The following is a 16,398-nucleotide window of genomic DNA, read 5'->3' as shown; positions in this document are numbered from 1 at the left end:
GGAGAGCACACAGACCCCATTATAGTCTATGGGGTCCGTGTGCTTTCACTGTACACCGCTTGGTAATGCATTTGGTATTCTGTTCAGGGGTTTCCCCATGCGGACTCCCCAAACGGATTACCGAACGCAGATGTGATCGAGGGGTTAGAATTTTCTTTTGTTCATTCCTTTGACAGCATTTTCCCCACACCTACCCCAAAACTTTTGCATACTTTGCTGTATATTTCTACAGTTTTATGCACATTTTTTGATTGCAATGTAGTGAAGAATTAAGACAACAGGTCATATTTGAGCCTTCCCTTGAATTGATTTTGGACGTTCTTGTACAGTCACTTGTATAGGGCACTTCTGTACTTCATGTTTTATTTTCCCTTTACAGCTCTTGGATAATATTTTATAAAAATATTTTTTACAATATCTATGGTGTTCCCTGTGGGAGTTGAACTGTATTTCTTGCCGTTGTAAATGAATTCCTTTTCTACAGTGAATACAGCCTGATTGAACTTGTCTTGGTGGAAGGGAACGTCCGTACTAAGGCTCTCAACCAGGCACCACACAAACAGGCTCCAGCGTTCGGTATAATAATCCTTTACCAGGCCTCCAAATTGTTTGTTTGCATAGTCCAAAATATTGCCAGTGGGACCCCATAGAGTGATCTGGTTACGGGCGTTCATGTCATAAAGGGAAGCCTCCTGTTCAGTCACTGCCATTTTACTGGCATCTTCCAGCCATTTGCCAAGCAAGAACTGGGGCTGGCTGGAAAGAAGTTGATCAAGTTCAGGGAGAAGATCATAAACCAATACACCACCCGCAGTCATAAGTTCTTCTAGAGCTTCACTCTGGTAAGATGTCTTGATGTCTATATAATACCGAGTTACCAGCTGTTGCATGGCTTCTCTAGTCACATCCACCAGGTCATACAGAAACGTGCTACTTTTCGACAGGGAAGAGGCTGCATGATACATGAACTTCCAAGCCTCGAAGAGTGAGCTTTCATTGTAGCAGACTTCTGTGTTCATCTTCAAAGATGGTCGTCTTACTAGTGGGCTGTGATTATGATCCTTCCAATCTTGGGTACAGTTGTAGACACTTGAAAGAAGAAGCTGCCAAGCAGTTAGAGCATTCGGGTCTTCCTGCCCATAACGTCTGGTGGAATAACCAGAGATCCATTCAGTGAGGTTAAGGGGCTGGGATCTCCAACCAATCTCATTCATCAACTCATATATCATATCATTCTGATCAATGCCTTCTGGGGTCAGTCCTGTTCCAACCATGGTGGAGTTTACAAATGACATAGCCTCAAACGGCCCCATGTTCACCGTCTCAACTTTGCCATATAAACCATGGTTGCCACCAAAGTTATGCAGCATACACCAAATAAATGGTTGACCAAAGAAAGACTCTGTTGACTGGTAAACAGGGGAGGTCTCTGCAAACAGGTCCAGAACAATTATTTTACCAATGGGTGCCCCATGAAGTAGTGCTCGGATCTGCGCTGGTTTCCAGAACCATGGGTTATTAACAAACAACCAGCCCTGCATTAACCAGATGGCTCCAGGGTCCACTAAAAATAAGAAAAATAATATTAGTCAATACTCTTAGTCCTTAGTAGCTTAAAGGCAATGTGCCAACAGAAAAATGACCCATTTTAAACCAATTGTTTACGTTACACTTTTTTTTTTGAGAATTTTTAATGATTTTGAATTTTACATATCATATCTATATTTCAAAATGCAGAAATTGAAAAACTAAAATTCTGCTCTGGACATTTGGACAGCAAAAGCCTTGGTCTTCAAAAGGTTAATCCCAGGACCCCAGAAACATCAGGCTACAATGATAACCAAGGGGACAATATTTCTTCTCCATATAAGTTATTCTATGCCATTGCTTAATGGAAATATCTTTGCAGCAGTCACTTTATAAATCATGGGCCATGAGAAAACTACAAATCAGAAAATACATTAAAAAAAAAAAAAAGTTATATTTTATCATCTGTTTTTGATCAACAAAAAATTGCCAATATATTCCCACTCTTAAAGGGAATGTGTCATCAGGAATTGACCTATTGCTTAAATCACATTTTTATGTTAAATATATTTTTTTTAAATAATTTTTGATGATGATGTTTTTAATTTTCCAATTTAATATCTATATTTAAAAAAACAAAACTAAACACAGCCTAAAACATTCTGTGACTTTCTGTATCCTATAGACCAGGGGTGGGCAAATTAATTTTCCCATGGGGCCACAAGAGAAATTGTAACGGTTCTAGAGGGCCATGCACGTCATGGCAAATTTAGCTCCACCCACTTCTCTGCTGACTCCGCCCATTCTCAATCATTTTTCTATGTGCCCCACAAATTAAAATCCTCCTACAGTCACCCGTACATTATACACCCCCACATTATAACGTTTCCCTCCAAATATCCCACAGTATTAAGTCCCTCTCCTGGTGCCCCAGTATAAACCAGAAGAAACTAGAGGGGACATTAAACTGGGGCAGCTGGAGGGGGACATTAAACTGGTGGCAACTAGAGGCAGACATGTTCCCCTCCAGCTACCCCCCATGGTTTAATATCCGCCTCCAGCGGCCCCAGTTTAATGTCACCCTTCCATGTGCATTCAGTTTAACTGCCCCCTACATCTGCCCCTAGTCCTCCCTCTTGCTCACACATGCTGTCTCTTCTCTCTCTATCATCCAGCAGCCCCCATTGCCAGCAGCTTGCAGGAAGCACACAGTCTCGTGTGACTCCGCCCACTAACGAGTCATAGCCTATCCTGGTGATCGGCTGTGATGACATCATCACAGGTCCTTGAAAAACCTTCCACTAGCTATGCGGGCCGGATAGAAGCAGTCAGAGGGCCGGATGTGGCCTGCGGGCCGGACATTGCCCAGGTCTGCTATAGACGGACCATAGACACAATGGATTGGAGCTGACCCTGTTCACTTGTATGGGAGATTTTTCTAGGCATGCTCTGTGACCTACATAGACATAAACTGGTGGATTCTGTGTCTTATCTTCATATATATGATCGCTATCATACATCATTTGATTCTCACTGTGCCCCTGGACAGTTTGGCGTTTATTTTTCAATTGGCCACCTGTTCCAAAGATATAACCCTTGGAAAGTTATATGTAAACTAGCTCTGATTCTCCAAATGGGTGGGAAACTTTTATTGTCCCTGAGAAATACAGATGTTTCCCACCCACTTGGAGAATAAGAGCCATTTTACATATAATCTTCCAGGGGCCAAAACTTGATGGGCTTAAAAAAAAAAAAAAAAAAAAAAAAAAAAGTCAAATTGACCAGGAAGAGGGAATCAAATGATGTATGACATTCAGCATTTTGTGCTTGGGAACAGACCTTCGCAATAAGACCCCACTTTTTCTGTAGCCCCCACTTTTCCCGAGCAATCAGTTTTGGTGCCTGATATGCTATTTAGTCTCTGTACTGTCAGGAGGGCGGTGTCAGGCAGGAGCAGACAAGGGGTGTGACTGAGCTCTGACACTGGCTGCCTCTGATTGGAGCTCTGAATCACATCTTCTGACATTACAGATCCAAAATAGCACATCAGGCATCAAAACTACCTGCATTTGTTGCTAGGGAATGGTGGGGACTAGGAAAAAAGTCCAACTGTGCTCTAATGAGTGGTGCAGTGTCTATTAACAGACGCTAAGAACTAGAATTGGTGAGGGTGGTGAAAGGTCCTGTTTAAGGTTGAGTGCTGTGCAGCCCTATCCATCAATAAAGTACAGTATATCAAATTTACATTGAGGAAAATAGTATACTCGCACCGTTAACCATGGACTTAAAGATGGCACTACTGATTGCAGACAAATAGGCCGGATCAGAAGAGGTTGGGGTCATCTCATTGAATGTGTCTGCATTGTAAATGTGGTCAGTTCCAAATTCCCGAATCATCTCTGTTATAAAGAGTCCTCCAATCTTCTGGAAGAGGGGATCCTCGGGATCCAGTAGATAACTGCAGGAGTATGTGCAATTGAAGTTGCTCCACGCACCAAGCCTGGTCACATTGATTTCAGGAAATACTCTGTAGAAAATAGCAATAAAGTAAGGAAATAGAAATGTTTCACCGTTCATAGTTCCTCTTACAATTGTTCCTTTATACATAATAGTTCTATAATAGCCCCCTTATATATACTGTAGCAGTCTTCACTTATAATAACCCTCTTTGTATATAATAGTTCTATAATAGCCCCCTTATATATAACAGTCCTCACTTATAATAGCCCTCTTTATATATAATAGTTCCTCTACTATAGTAGCTGCCCTTATATATAACAGTCCCCCTTAAATATAATAGCCCTCCTTATATAATAGTCTCCCTTATAATAGTGCTTTTATATATAACACTAGAACTGTGTTTTATATAGATCGCACCAAACAATTTCCGCCCAACATGACATGTTAGAACCCTACTGGGTACCCCAACTACCTTGCTGGAAGCGTTTCCATTCTCTGATGGTCTAGACAGGAATATCTGTCACCCTCATAGACGCTGTTAGTAACGCAATTGTTTCATTAGTTATTGAGCCATATTATATAATCCTGTATTTTCTTACCTTAGTAGGCCTTGTGGTATATGTCCAGCAAATGCAGGCAGCACTGTGATCATTCCCAGAGACCTCATCCTCTCTACTATCTTGTTCTAAGATGAAACATGAAATGAATACGGATTAAACAGGGCGGGCGACGCTTAAAGCGACTTTATTATTCAGTCCCCTCATCGAATCATTATCATGGGTTCTCCGATGGGTAAGTTATGATGGTGGAGTAAGGAAAAAAGTTAATAAGAAGTTGAAGTTGTCGAGACACGGCTTTATATTGTAGTGTATACCGGTGACTGACATTACCAGCTATGGGTGGTCACTAAAGGGAATGGTCACTATATGGGTCATGGCTACAGCTATAAACATGTCTGCTAGAAAATAATGGAGCTGAATATAGCCATCCATATCATACTGTATATAAAATAACTCCCACCATCAGTGAGTGAATGAATGAAGTGAATGTTAGGATTTTTTGCTTCACCCCCCATCATTAGGCCTATTCGGTTATGGCTCCGATACCACCCGAGTAAAAGTTCAGTTTATAATTATTTGAGATTGTAGTTCCTATGACTGCCATTGGAGGTGACAGGGAGAAGTCCTAGTGATCGCCATATTGCACCACAACCGTTATGATGACCTAAATAGTTTCTAAAAAACCTCTGTAATAAAAATAATTGCACGAAATACATTACGTAAAATGTGTATAATTAAATATGATGAATCACAAAGCCATTGTGGTAAAATACCATAATATATCCCAGCATATCATAGCCGATGGCGTATGTGGACGTTACCTGAAGTGATAGCTGCTTCTGCATCCAGCTGGAGGACAGTGGACCACCCCAAGTGTGAATATTCCCCATCCGACCCCAGGCTAGGAAAGCAGGGCCAGTGAAAAAGTCATCAATCTCCGACTGACGTAATCCCAAATTCAAGAATACCTAAGAGTAAGAAAAGATTGGAAAAAATGTAAAAGCTTTCTGTAACCTACGAACCTATCTATAACCAATACTAGAATAGACATCTGATGAGAAAATGTATCATAGAAACACACTGACCCCTTCCCTCTGCAGGAATTTTTTTTTATTTTCGTTGGATTGTTCTGCCGCATGGAGGCACTGCCACTAGGTCTCTGCTCCTGAGAACCTGCCAAATTTAAATACCCGACATCTGCTGTACTATTACAGCGGATGTTGGGAAAGGGTTAACAGCAGATAAAGGATCTGTTCACACAGAGTTTATTGGCAGCGGATTTTGACATGGAATCCACCTCAAAATTCACTGCCAAAAAAGGCTCCCGTTGACTTCAATGGGAGCCGCTCGCTTCTTTTTTTCTGCTAGCTAGTAGCGAAAAAAAGAAGCGAGCTGCTCTATCTTGCCGCGGATTCCATGGCTGACACAGCACGAGGCTCCCTTCCGATTAGGCCCATTCATTCGGGTCTAAACCGGAGCAGAACGCCACAGTGCACTGCACCGGCATTCCATCAAGACTAGCCGCGCGGAAGGTTCACAAGGTGGAATGCAAAGATCACATATATCTAATCTACCCTTATATAATTTCCCTTTTATTTGCCCGCCTTTATATATTTTTTCCATTATATCCTTCTATAGGTTACAATAGACATGTGCTTGTCCCAACCATGTATTTACTTGTTTTCTGCAGATTTTCCCACCACATCTGCTAGAAGTCTGTTCTTTCGATTTCCTGACATTGCTTCTGATCTTCCTCCAACCACTTGTGCTCCGTGTTCTTCTATTTAGTTTCTTATTAAAATGTCTGACATAATTAATGGATAATACACTATTACCCTCCTTCCCTTATTTCCTCACAGCTATACAGATTTTTTCCTAGTAAGTTTTATACTTTCTGACCCCCGCACACATTACAACCATGGGGTTAGCGGATCATTGCATCTATGGGGGTCTGCAGACTATTGACAGACCATGTTGTGGGATAGAAGATTCTGGATGTTGAATTTCAACACCTGACACTTTATGTAAAACTTGGCCAACGGCAATTTAAGGTAGTCTATTGTTCGGGTCCAACGGGCATTCATTACTAGAATACCAAAACCAGTGGAGGAAAAAGTCATCCGTGCGGGACTCTTTACTCCTTGGATTGTTGGTAGACACAGAGTCTCCATCACAGATTGTGAACGTAGTCAAAGACGATCAGTTTTTAACATCCATTTTCTAGTAGCATCACTTATTTATTTTTATCACTTTTCTGACCATCTGTTTGTTTCTAATGTCTGCTTAGTATCCATTTGTCATCCAGTTTAAAAAAAAAAAAAAAAAAAAAAAAAAGAAAAAAAAAAAGAACAGTTGTTTTGTTTTGTTTTTTGACACATCCCACTCATACATTTTTGTAAAAAACTTTTTAAATGTTTTATCCCGGACATTAAAACTGGACCCATTCAATTATATTGATCTAGCCTTGAAAACAGAGAAAAAATAGAACATATCAAGAACACGGACATATGTATGTCCCTATGGTCTCCCATTGTTGGGTAACGGACATTAAGGCCAGGGCCCCACGGGTTGTAAACACTGTGATTTGCCCACAGTGGAAATGCTGCAGGAAAAACCGCAACGTTTTACACTAATTGCAAAGTGGATGGGATTCGCCCCACTTTGCATTAAAAGCCGCGATGCATACATGCCGCGATTTCCAAAACTGGTACGGTTTTGGAAATCGCAGCATGTCAATAATATCTACAGAAACGCTAGCTGTTTCCCCGTACATATAATTGTAACAGAAAGTCCGTGGCGAAAAACTCCATGAACTTTCTGTTTAAAACGCTGCGTGTGTTGCTGCCGCAGTTTTTCCAACAGCTCTTTTTGGCTGCGGGACATCCCGTGGGGCCTTAGTCTAAAGTTAATCAGGCAAAAATGGAGAACCACTTTAAATCAGCCAGGGGCATTGAAAATCAGTCCCTGACACTCTGGTGTCCAACCCAACGCATTCCAGTCCTTCTGCCAAATGGGTCTCTTCTGAATTTCCGGGCCAGGAGGACACCAGAGGATTAGGGACAGGTAAGTATGCATTTTTTTTTAAAGTTTTTTCACTACCCCAGGTTGATTTAAAAGTTAAATCTGGACAAAGCCTTTAAGAAAAGATCTGTTACATCTCCATTGCATGGGGCCTTATGCTAGGGTCATGCATTCAGGTTTCTGTTCATGGGGTCTGCTTGTGACCAAACACATGGGGACCATCTGCTGGGCCACAATGTCTTATGGAATGGAGAACAGTCTCCTGACGTCACTACAGTAGTAAAGATTTGTACTTAGCTAGACTAGATAGTAGTTTGGATAGGTAACAGATGTTAATGCTTCTTCTTCACAAGTAATGACCATCAGACGTCACAGCTGGAAATAAGTAGGCCTAAGGCCTTGTTCACATCTGCTTTGTTACTTTGTTACTTCCGTTGAACAATGAATGTAATGAATGCCCTGGTTCCACAGCATGACAGACATGAACAACTCAACAGCGTTCTACTAGAATTGGTCATCATGGAGTCCGGCAATACCTATCCCTGACAGAATATCTCAGCATGCTGCACTATTTACCGGAATTTTTAACTAAATTTGTGTTGAGTCTTTCATTGGAGCCTCCAACCAGATCTATTCTGATATAATCCTGGATTGCCTCCTAGTGGTAAAAAGTGGAACGGTGTACAGTATATGTATGCATTTGTCAGAATGGGGTCACATTTGTATACCACTCTGTAACAAAGATTGCTAAAAATTGGCAGAGAAGACGATTGACACCTGAGGAACCCCATTATAGTCAACAGGGACTGATGGGCACTGTGTGCAACCCCCGTTTTAGCAATCTGCCTCTCCATCGTTCAGGTCCCCAAATGACGGAGAGCTGGCGCTAGCGTGACCCTAACACAAGCGTGTAGATAAGCAGAATTTTACTATGTGACATAGAGATGGAGTTTGTTTATTCACCTTTATAAGTGAAATTGTCAGGGCAAATACCTTACATTATAGCATCCATAGGGTCTCAAACTAGCGGCATCCGGTCTCTCTGAAATATAGGTTTCTAAGACAAAAATGGGACATGGTCCCTGGTAAATCCAGACAGATCTCAATAGAGATTAGCAGGGTAAAGTCTCGCAGTGCTGAGACTCAGGATTACCCTGTGGTGTTTTAGGGACAATTTTGTGTGGTATGAGCTTTGTCACTTCACCGTACAGATAGGTGGATTTACCCGTTGCCATATAGCCTCCTGGCCTGTGAATGCAAGGGGCATGTTGATTCCATTAAGGGCCATCCAGTCTATCTCCTTCTCCCATCTAGCCCAGTCCCACCACACGAATGAGTAACTGGAAGTGCAGACATTTTGATAGTAGCGAAATCTGAAAAAAGAAAAAAAAATGTCAGATTATTTAACTATGTAAAAATCTGAATTATGTGATTTATATAAGGAAGAATATAGTGATAATATAAAGTGAAGATGTCAGGTGAAAAATATGCAAATCTATTCTCCAGGATGTAATTAGGAGAACAGTACCTCTGTATGCTGCCCTCTAGAGGGCAGCCCCCTTAACATCATGCATGACTCCCAAAAGGATCAAATTCCCAGCTATGGACAGCGCTGTTTCGGTCTTTTGGACCTCCTCAGCATAGCGCAGGGATACTGATTTGTCATAGTGAGAGACTATAGACCAGGGGATAATCATACACATTAGGGAGAGTGTGTGCCTACATAGGCAGTAGGTTCTAGATTCTAGGTAAAAAATATGCAAATCTTTTCTCTTGGTTTAATTAGGCGAACAGTGCACACACTCTCCCTATGATAGAGGGAGAGAAGCTGAGCTCTGTGATATATAGGGTTATATAATTAGGAGGAATATTTCTAGATAAATCCTATCAGGACTTCTAAGGACATTTTCTGCTTGACAAATTCAGTCTTATATTCCTACCCTTGAACACTCCATAACTGGTTACCTGCAGTGTTTGCAGATGAAAAATAAAGTTCAATATATATTCAAGACAATATAACAGGACTCTAGATTTTAAGGACACGTTGATCCAGGGTTTTTATACTGACGGGAAGGAATTTTTTCCCTGAAATGGGGCAATTGGCATGAGCCTCATGGGGTTTTTTGCCTTCCCCTGGTTCAACACTGTAGGGATTGTAGGGTTATAGGTTGGACTTGATGGACTGATGTCTTCCTTCATCTATTATGTAACTATATATTTTTTTTATTAATAAATTGCATTATTTTTCTATTCCTATATGGTCACCTCCATCCTTACTATCAAGCACACAATGAATTAAGAGTTAAACTCCAGTCTTTAAGCAGCCATGTGTTTCCAGATGTATAAAAAAAAGTCTTTACAAGACGCCAGGCTATAGAGTCCAGCAGGAGGCCAGGAAGTTAGTGCTAAGCTTTCCAGATGTCTCATTACTGGAACCTATTCATCAAATTAATGAGATACATACATTATATATATCCATATACACACATTATTGGACATTATTTTATTTATGACCCCTTCTCGCTGCAGACATTTTTCATTTTCGTTTTTGACTCCCCGTCTTCCAAACCCCATAAGTTTTTTTTATTTTTCCGTTCCCAGAGCTGTATGAGGGCTTTATATTTGTAGGACAAATCATACTTCATAATGGTACCCATTAATATTTCATATAATTTACTGGGAAGCTGGAAAGAAAAATTCAGAATGGGGTGAAATTAAATAAAAACTGTGTGTGTGTAACTTTCTTCCGGGTTTTGATTTTACGGCGTTCACTGCGCAACCAAAATGATGTGTCACCTGCATTACAGTGTTGGCCAAAAGTATTGGCACCCCTGCAATTCTGTCAGATAATACTCATTTTCTTCCAGAATCACAAATTCTTTGGTATTATCTTCATTTAATTTGTCTTCAATGGAAAACCACAAAAGAATTGTCAAAAAGCCAAATTGGATATAATTCCACACCAAACATAAAAAAGGGGGTGGACAAAAGTATTGGCACTGTTTGAAAAGTCACGTGATGCTTCTCTAATTTGTGTAATTAACAGCACCTGTTACTTACCTGAGGCACCTAACAGGTGGTGGCAATAACTAAATCACACTTGCAGCCAGTTGAAATGGATTAAAGTTGACTCAACCTCTGTCCTGTGTCCTTGTGTGCACCACATTGAGCAGGGAGAAAAGAAAGAAGACCAAAGAACTGTCTGAGGACTTGAGAAGCAAAATTGTGAGGAAGCATGAGCAATCTCAAGGCTACAAGTCCATCTCCAAAGACCTGAATGTTCCTGTGTCTACCGTGTGCAGTGTCATCAAGAAGTTTAAAGCCCATGGCACTGTGGCTAACCTTCCTATATGTGGACGGAAAAGAAAAATTGAAGAGAGATTTCAACGCAAGATTGTGCGGATGGTGGATAAAGAACCTCGACTAACATCCAAACAAGTTCAAGCTGCCCTGCAGTCTGAGGATACAACAGTGTCAACCCGTACTATCCGTCGGTGTCTGAATGAAAAGGGACTGTATGGTAGGATACCCAGGAAGACCCCACTTCTTACCCAGAGACGTAAAAAGCCAGGCTGGAGTTTGCCAAAACTTACCTGAGAAAGCCAAAAACGTTTTGGAAGAATGTTCTCTGGTCGGATGAGATAAAAGTAGAGCTTTTTGGGAAAAGGCGTCAACATAGAGTTTACAGGGAAAAAAAAAGGCCTTCAAAGAAAAGAACACGGTCCCTACAGTCAGACATGGCGGAGGTTCCCTGATATTTTGGGGTTGCTTTGCTGCCTCTGGCACTGGACTGCTTGACCGTGTGCATGGCATTATGAAGTCTGAAGACTACCAACACATTGTGCGGCATAATGTAGGGCCCAGTGTGAGAAAGCTGGGTCTCCCTCAGAGGTCATGGGGCTTCCAGCAGGACAATGACCCAAAACACACTTCAGGTCAGCACTAGAAAATGGTTTGAGAGAAAGCCCTGGAGACTTGTAAAGTGGCCAGCAATGAGTCCAGACCTGAATCCCATAGAACACCTGTGGGGGAGAGATCTCTTGAGGGCAGTTTGGAGAAGGCCCCCTTCACATCTCAGGGACCTGGAGCAGTTTGCCAAAGAAGAATGGTCTAAAATTCCAGCAGAGCCTTGTAAGAAACTCATTGATGGTTACCGGCAGCGGTTGTTCGCAGTTATTTTGTCTAACGGTTGTGCTACCAAGTATTAGGCTGAGGGGGCCAGTACTTTTTTTGGAGTTTTGTGTAAAATGATCAATGATTTGACTTTTTTTTTTTCATTCTCTTTTGTGTTTTTTCATTGCAAGCAAAATAAATGAAGATATTAATACCAAAGAGTTTGTGCTTGCAATCATTTTCTGGAAGAAACTGAGTATTATCTGACAGAATTGCAGGGGTGCCAATACTTTTGGCCAACACTGTATGTGGGTCGGTACAATGACAGATATACCAAACTTAACAGATCTTTAGGTTGTAGAAAAGATATCCTGATCAGTGTTACCCAGGTGTCCAGATCACAGTCATCCCCGCTCCGGTGTCTTTGGGGTTCCCCATATAAAAATTTAAAATTTCCTCTAAAATAGACTTGTCAGAATTTACAACTTTACAGAGGGACAAGTCAACAACATAGAGTGGCAAATAATTTACCATGTGGGCTCATGGCGATGAATTGAATGGCAACATCAGGGGCATCCAAAGAAGTGACCGATATCCCACATAGCTTGGGGTTGCTGATGGTAGGACACTCAGACATATTGTATAATAGTAATGTATGTAGGGTTTTATATACATGGATAAGGCTACAGTAAAAAAAATAATCTAAACCATATGTCCACAAGTCAGTTTTGCATTGTGCTATACTCTTCCACCTTGGGGGAACTTTCTTCACCTCTTTACATATTGTAGGGGGACATCTGCATTCATTCAATAAATGACCCCATAGAGCCATAATACAGAGGTAAAGAATTGGATTTCACATGGGGGGTGTTTTTATTTCACTAAGGGACTTCAAGGGTTTGCCGATATAAATCATATTCCTTGCATGTCAGGTTCATTCAATGCCATGGTTGGAAATGACGGCTTTATCGGCTCCTGGGGACTGTGGTGACATCTGGGGAAGTGCAATATGTATAGATTTTATAGGGCACTCACTCAGCAGTTTCAATGTGTCCAGTTATTGGAAATAGGGAAGTGATACAAATGTCATCTCTTCAACAACAGCAGCATCCTGACATTGGGGAGACTAGCCCTGGGCAATTAAAAATATCTGAAACCAACCTTCAATCTGGCTAACCGATGGGATTTTGTACATGCCGGTATTTCAGGATATTACAGTACTCGTGAGCCACCTCTAGTTTTGTTTAGACTGAACACTTCTGAACAGAACTTCTGGAGTCATATTCTAGGAGTTTTTTTTGTGGATCCCAGAATATAGTTAGCAGAGGCCCATGGGAGGTGAGTAGAAAGTATTACTCACCTCCCCTGGGCTCTGGCATGGGTCTTTGTCTTCTTCAAGCCTTTTCTAGCCTCCTGAATGATGTCAGGGACTGCTGACAGGTTTTGGAAGTGTCCCCCCTGCCGCAGAGATGGTAGATTGCCTGGTTTGCTCATAACACATATGCTGTTGTGTTGTTGCTTCATTTACTGCAAATTCATTTCTGTTTCATTGGAGCAATTTTATTTTATATGTGTATTGATTTTTTTGGTATATAAGCCATAAATTTCACTGTTAATTTGGATGTTCCTGTACCAATATCTCTCTGTACAGTATTAGGCCTTGTTCATATTACCACTGTCGATGTCCATTGCTGTCATCCGTCATAGGATGACAGCAACGGACATTAACTGTTGCAGAGAAACAGATGCAGACAGAGCCCCCTCTATCCATGTCTGTTCCCATTGACTCTAATGTAAATTACATGCCAGATGCTATCTTCCTTCATGTTTGATTACTTTTGTGAGGAAAAGTAAAAGTAAAAACACATGATGGAACAAAGCTTCTATCATGTTTTCACATTAGTGTGAATGCAGACGGACAACGGAGGAGACTTTGTCTGCATCTGTCATTTAATGTCCATTGCTCTCATCCTGTGATATATAAAAGCAATGGACATTAAATAATCGTAGTGTGAACCTACCATTACAATGCTGCAATCAATGGTATTTACAGTATACTATGATGCAGATATGCCAAATGTTCCGGGTTCTATTTACCTGGTTCCAGTGACAAAATAGAGTATTGACACCATAGCATTGACTCTTGTGGCAATGAGACAATGCTAGTAAGGTCAATATGGGGAAGTGATGGTCATAAATCTATTTGCATTATGTACAGAAAAAAAGAGATCATGTGTTCTTCTAGAAAAGCCCACAAGAAAAAAAAAGAGGAATAAAACCCTAGCCAACCATCAAATCCAGCACCATACTGTAGTCTACAATCACCAGCTATACCATTCATAGTATGTCCCATGTAGATCCCGGAGACTACAGATTTTCTCACACACTATAGATATTTTTTTGCAACAAATATTTGAGTAGATGTGACCAGGGCTATTTTAACACACTGATGGGCCACGTGCAGAGGTTTCATAAATGGACTCCCCCATCACCACCCCTTAGAAATACTTGACGCACACAAATTATAATGCTCAGTCAGTGGCCCTCACATAATATAATGACCCTCATACAATTTGATGCCCCTCGATGTCCCATCACACTAGCAAATGCCCCTGGAGAGGCATCAGCCATTAACAGGTTCTTCCGGTGGCCCCTTATACATTACCTTGTCTCACCCCAGTGGACCTTCAGACTTTATATTTTAGTGTCTCCCTCCACTTTTCTTCCAGAGTATAATTTTACTTTTCTATTTTGCTCCCACAGTATAATGTTCCCTTTCCAGGTTGCCCCCCTGTATCATGCCTTCTTTTTAGGTCCCCCCATCATATCATGTCCCCTTTCCAGGTTGCCCCCTGTATCATGCCCCTTTTCTAGATTCCCCCCCCCTCATATCATGTCACCTTTCTTGCTTGCCCCCGTATCATGCCCCCTTTCCAGGTTCCCTCCCAATATCCCCTTTCCATGTTTCCCCCACTCCCCACTATAATGTCCCCTGTCTCAGAGGTTGTATGGATCTGTAATAGGACCATGCAATAATGTCCTAAGTGCTAAAGTTTTTCTCCACACTTAGATACATTAGTATTTCACTTACCTGTTAGGCGTTTTCACTGTGATGGTTTTAGGTACTTGAGGAAGAGGAGACGGGACTTTTAGCTGGACTCCTGACCATGAAATATGGCAGCCACAGAAATATTTTAAATAGTTGTAGCATCCAGTGGCAGCCGCTACCCCGCTACTGCCCACCACAGCCACTTTACCCCCAGCCATAGAGCTCAGCTGATAAGTGTCCAGACCATTATCTCCAGCCATGGAGCTGTTTACTGTGACCACAAACTCATCAGCGCGGTCGCCAATCAATCGATTAAGGAGATCCTGCACGGCGGCGGTCTGCACTGCATCCCTGTACTGTGGCTTAAGGTGGAACAAAGTCTTAAAAACTTTTCCTGAAACCACCACACCAAGGGAGTACAGGAGAAACAAAGTCAACGCGGTTCCTCTCATCCTTGTGTTTGCAGTCAGATGTTCATTGAAGAATCTGGATCAATGGTGTCCACCTGCAAAATTACTCAAGTCCTGGACGATTCATCCAGACGACTTACAACTGGAAGGTGTTTGCCTGTGAACTGAATCCTGAAAATTCGAGTGGTCAATAGCAGAAGCTCAGAGGGTACAAGTGGATCACCGCTGAGACTTTCTACAGACTCAAACAGCATGCATCTACATTACATATCAGCTGTGGGAGTCTTTTACATTTCCTGGCTGGGACTAACCTTGTGCCTCATTGGCCTTTTGCGGTGTAGTGCTATTGGAGGACTGTCATGTGTGGCCGGATAGGCCACAGCACAGATGTGATTGGTTCTTCAAGTGTTGTACTCAGTGAGGGCGACTGCTTGAACAGGCGGCAGTGACAACAATGTACAGGGCTGCTTCTAGTTACTTGCAGGGAATGGCCTAGAAAGAAGTTTTGCAATACTAATAACTTATTCAGATTGTCATAGCTGAGGACAGCGACATCCAGCAATGCTGTAGGCGGAGGATTGGTTTGATCTCTTCAATTCCCAGTGTTACATTGTGAACAGTTTAAGTAAATACAATATGTCAGTGTGTACACCGAGGATCAGATTGTCCTGAGAACAGCTCCGTGTACAGTGTGCACAAGGGGTTTGTACCTTTCTGTACTGTGCAAGGTAGACACTGCCATATGACGCCTCTCTGTGCAGCACTGTGTTATAATGTACTTGCTTTTACCCGCGACTTCGTCTGCGGTGATTTGAGAATTGGGCGGACACAGACGTGTGAAACTGTAAAAGTGCTTTAAAAAGTTTGGTGGGATAGCAAATGTGATGTGTTATATTGTGTATATAGTGATACAGACAATGTGATGTGTTATATTGTGTATGTAGTGATACAGACAATGTGATGTGTTATATTGTGTATGTAGTGATACAGACAATGTGATGTGTTATATTGTGTATGTAGTGATACACACAATGTGATGTGTTATATTGTGTATGTAGTAATACAGACAATGTGATGTGTTATATTGTGTATGTAGTAATACAGACAATGTGATGTGTTATATTGTGTATGTAGTGATACACACAATGTGATGTGTTATATTGTGTATGTAGTAATACAGACAATGTGATGTGTTATATTGTGTATGTAGTAATACAGACAATGTGATGTGTTATATTGTGTATGTAGTGATACAGAC

The 16,398-nt window shown here is 41.5% G+C and overlaps 1 protein-coding gene across 1 annotated transcript; it reads right to left on the bottom strand.

Annotated features, from left to right (window-relative positions):
• Positions 1-238: 238 nt before the first annotated feature.
• On the bottom strand, positions 239-15,387 carry NAGLU (N-acetyl-alpha-glucosaminidase). The gene is made up of 6 exons (XM_075278762.1): positions 14,773-15,387; positions 8,794-8,941; positions 5,369-5,515; positions 4,587-4,672; positions 3,798-4,054; positions 239-1,564 (listed from the first exon to the last, which is right to left on the bottom strand). The coding sequence occupies exons 1-6, from the start codon at positions 15,180-15,182 to the stop codon at positions 363-365; spliced, it is 2,250 nt and encodes a 749-aa protein (XP_075134863.1). The 5' UTR covers positions 15,183-15,387; the 3' UTR covers positions 239-362.
• Between the last annotated feature and the right edge of the window lie 1,011 nt (positions 15,388-16,398).

The sequence above is a fragment of the Leptodactylus fuscus genome, chromosome 6, assembly GCF_031893055.1.
Source record: "Leptodactylus fuscus isolate aLepFus1 chromosome 6, aLepFus1.hap2, whole genome shotgun sequence".
Classification (NCBI taxonomy): Eukaryota; Metazoa; Chordata; class Amphibia; order Anura; family Leptodactylidae; genus Leptodactylus; species Leptodactylus fuscus.
The sequence above is the reverse complement of the archived record's forward strand: the minus strand, read 5'-3'. Positions and strand labels throughout refer to the sequence as shown.

Bases quoted from the DNA above. Each gene is read 5' to 3' on its own strand.
- NAGLU (XM_075278762.1), bottom strand. From the start codon at position 15,182: ATGAGAGGAACCGCGTTGACTTTGTTTCTCCTGTACTCCCTTGGTGTG. The intron at 5,516-8,793 runs GTAAATCCACCT...TCTTACTCTTAG, and splicing joins AGGAGGCTATATGGCAACGG to GTATTCTTGAATTTGGGATT. The intron at 4,055-4,586 runs GTAAGAAAATAC...TATTTTCTACAG, and splicing joins ATACCACAAGGCCTACTAAG to AGTATTTCCTGAAATCAATG.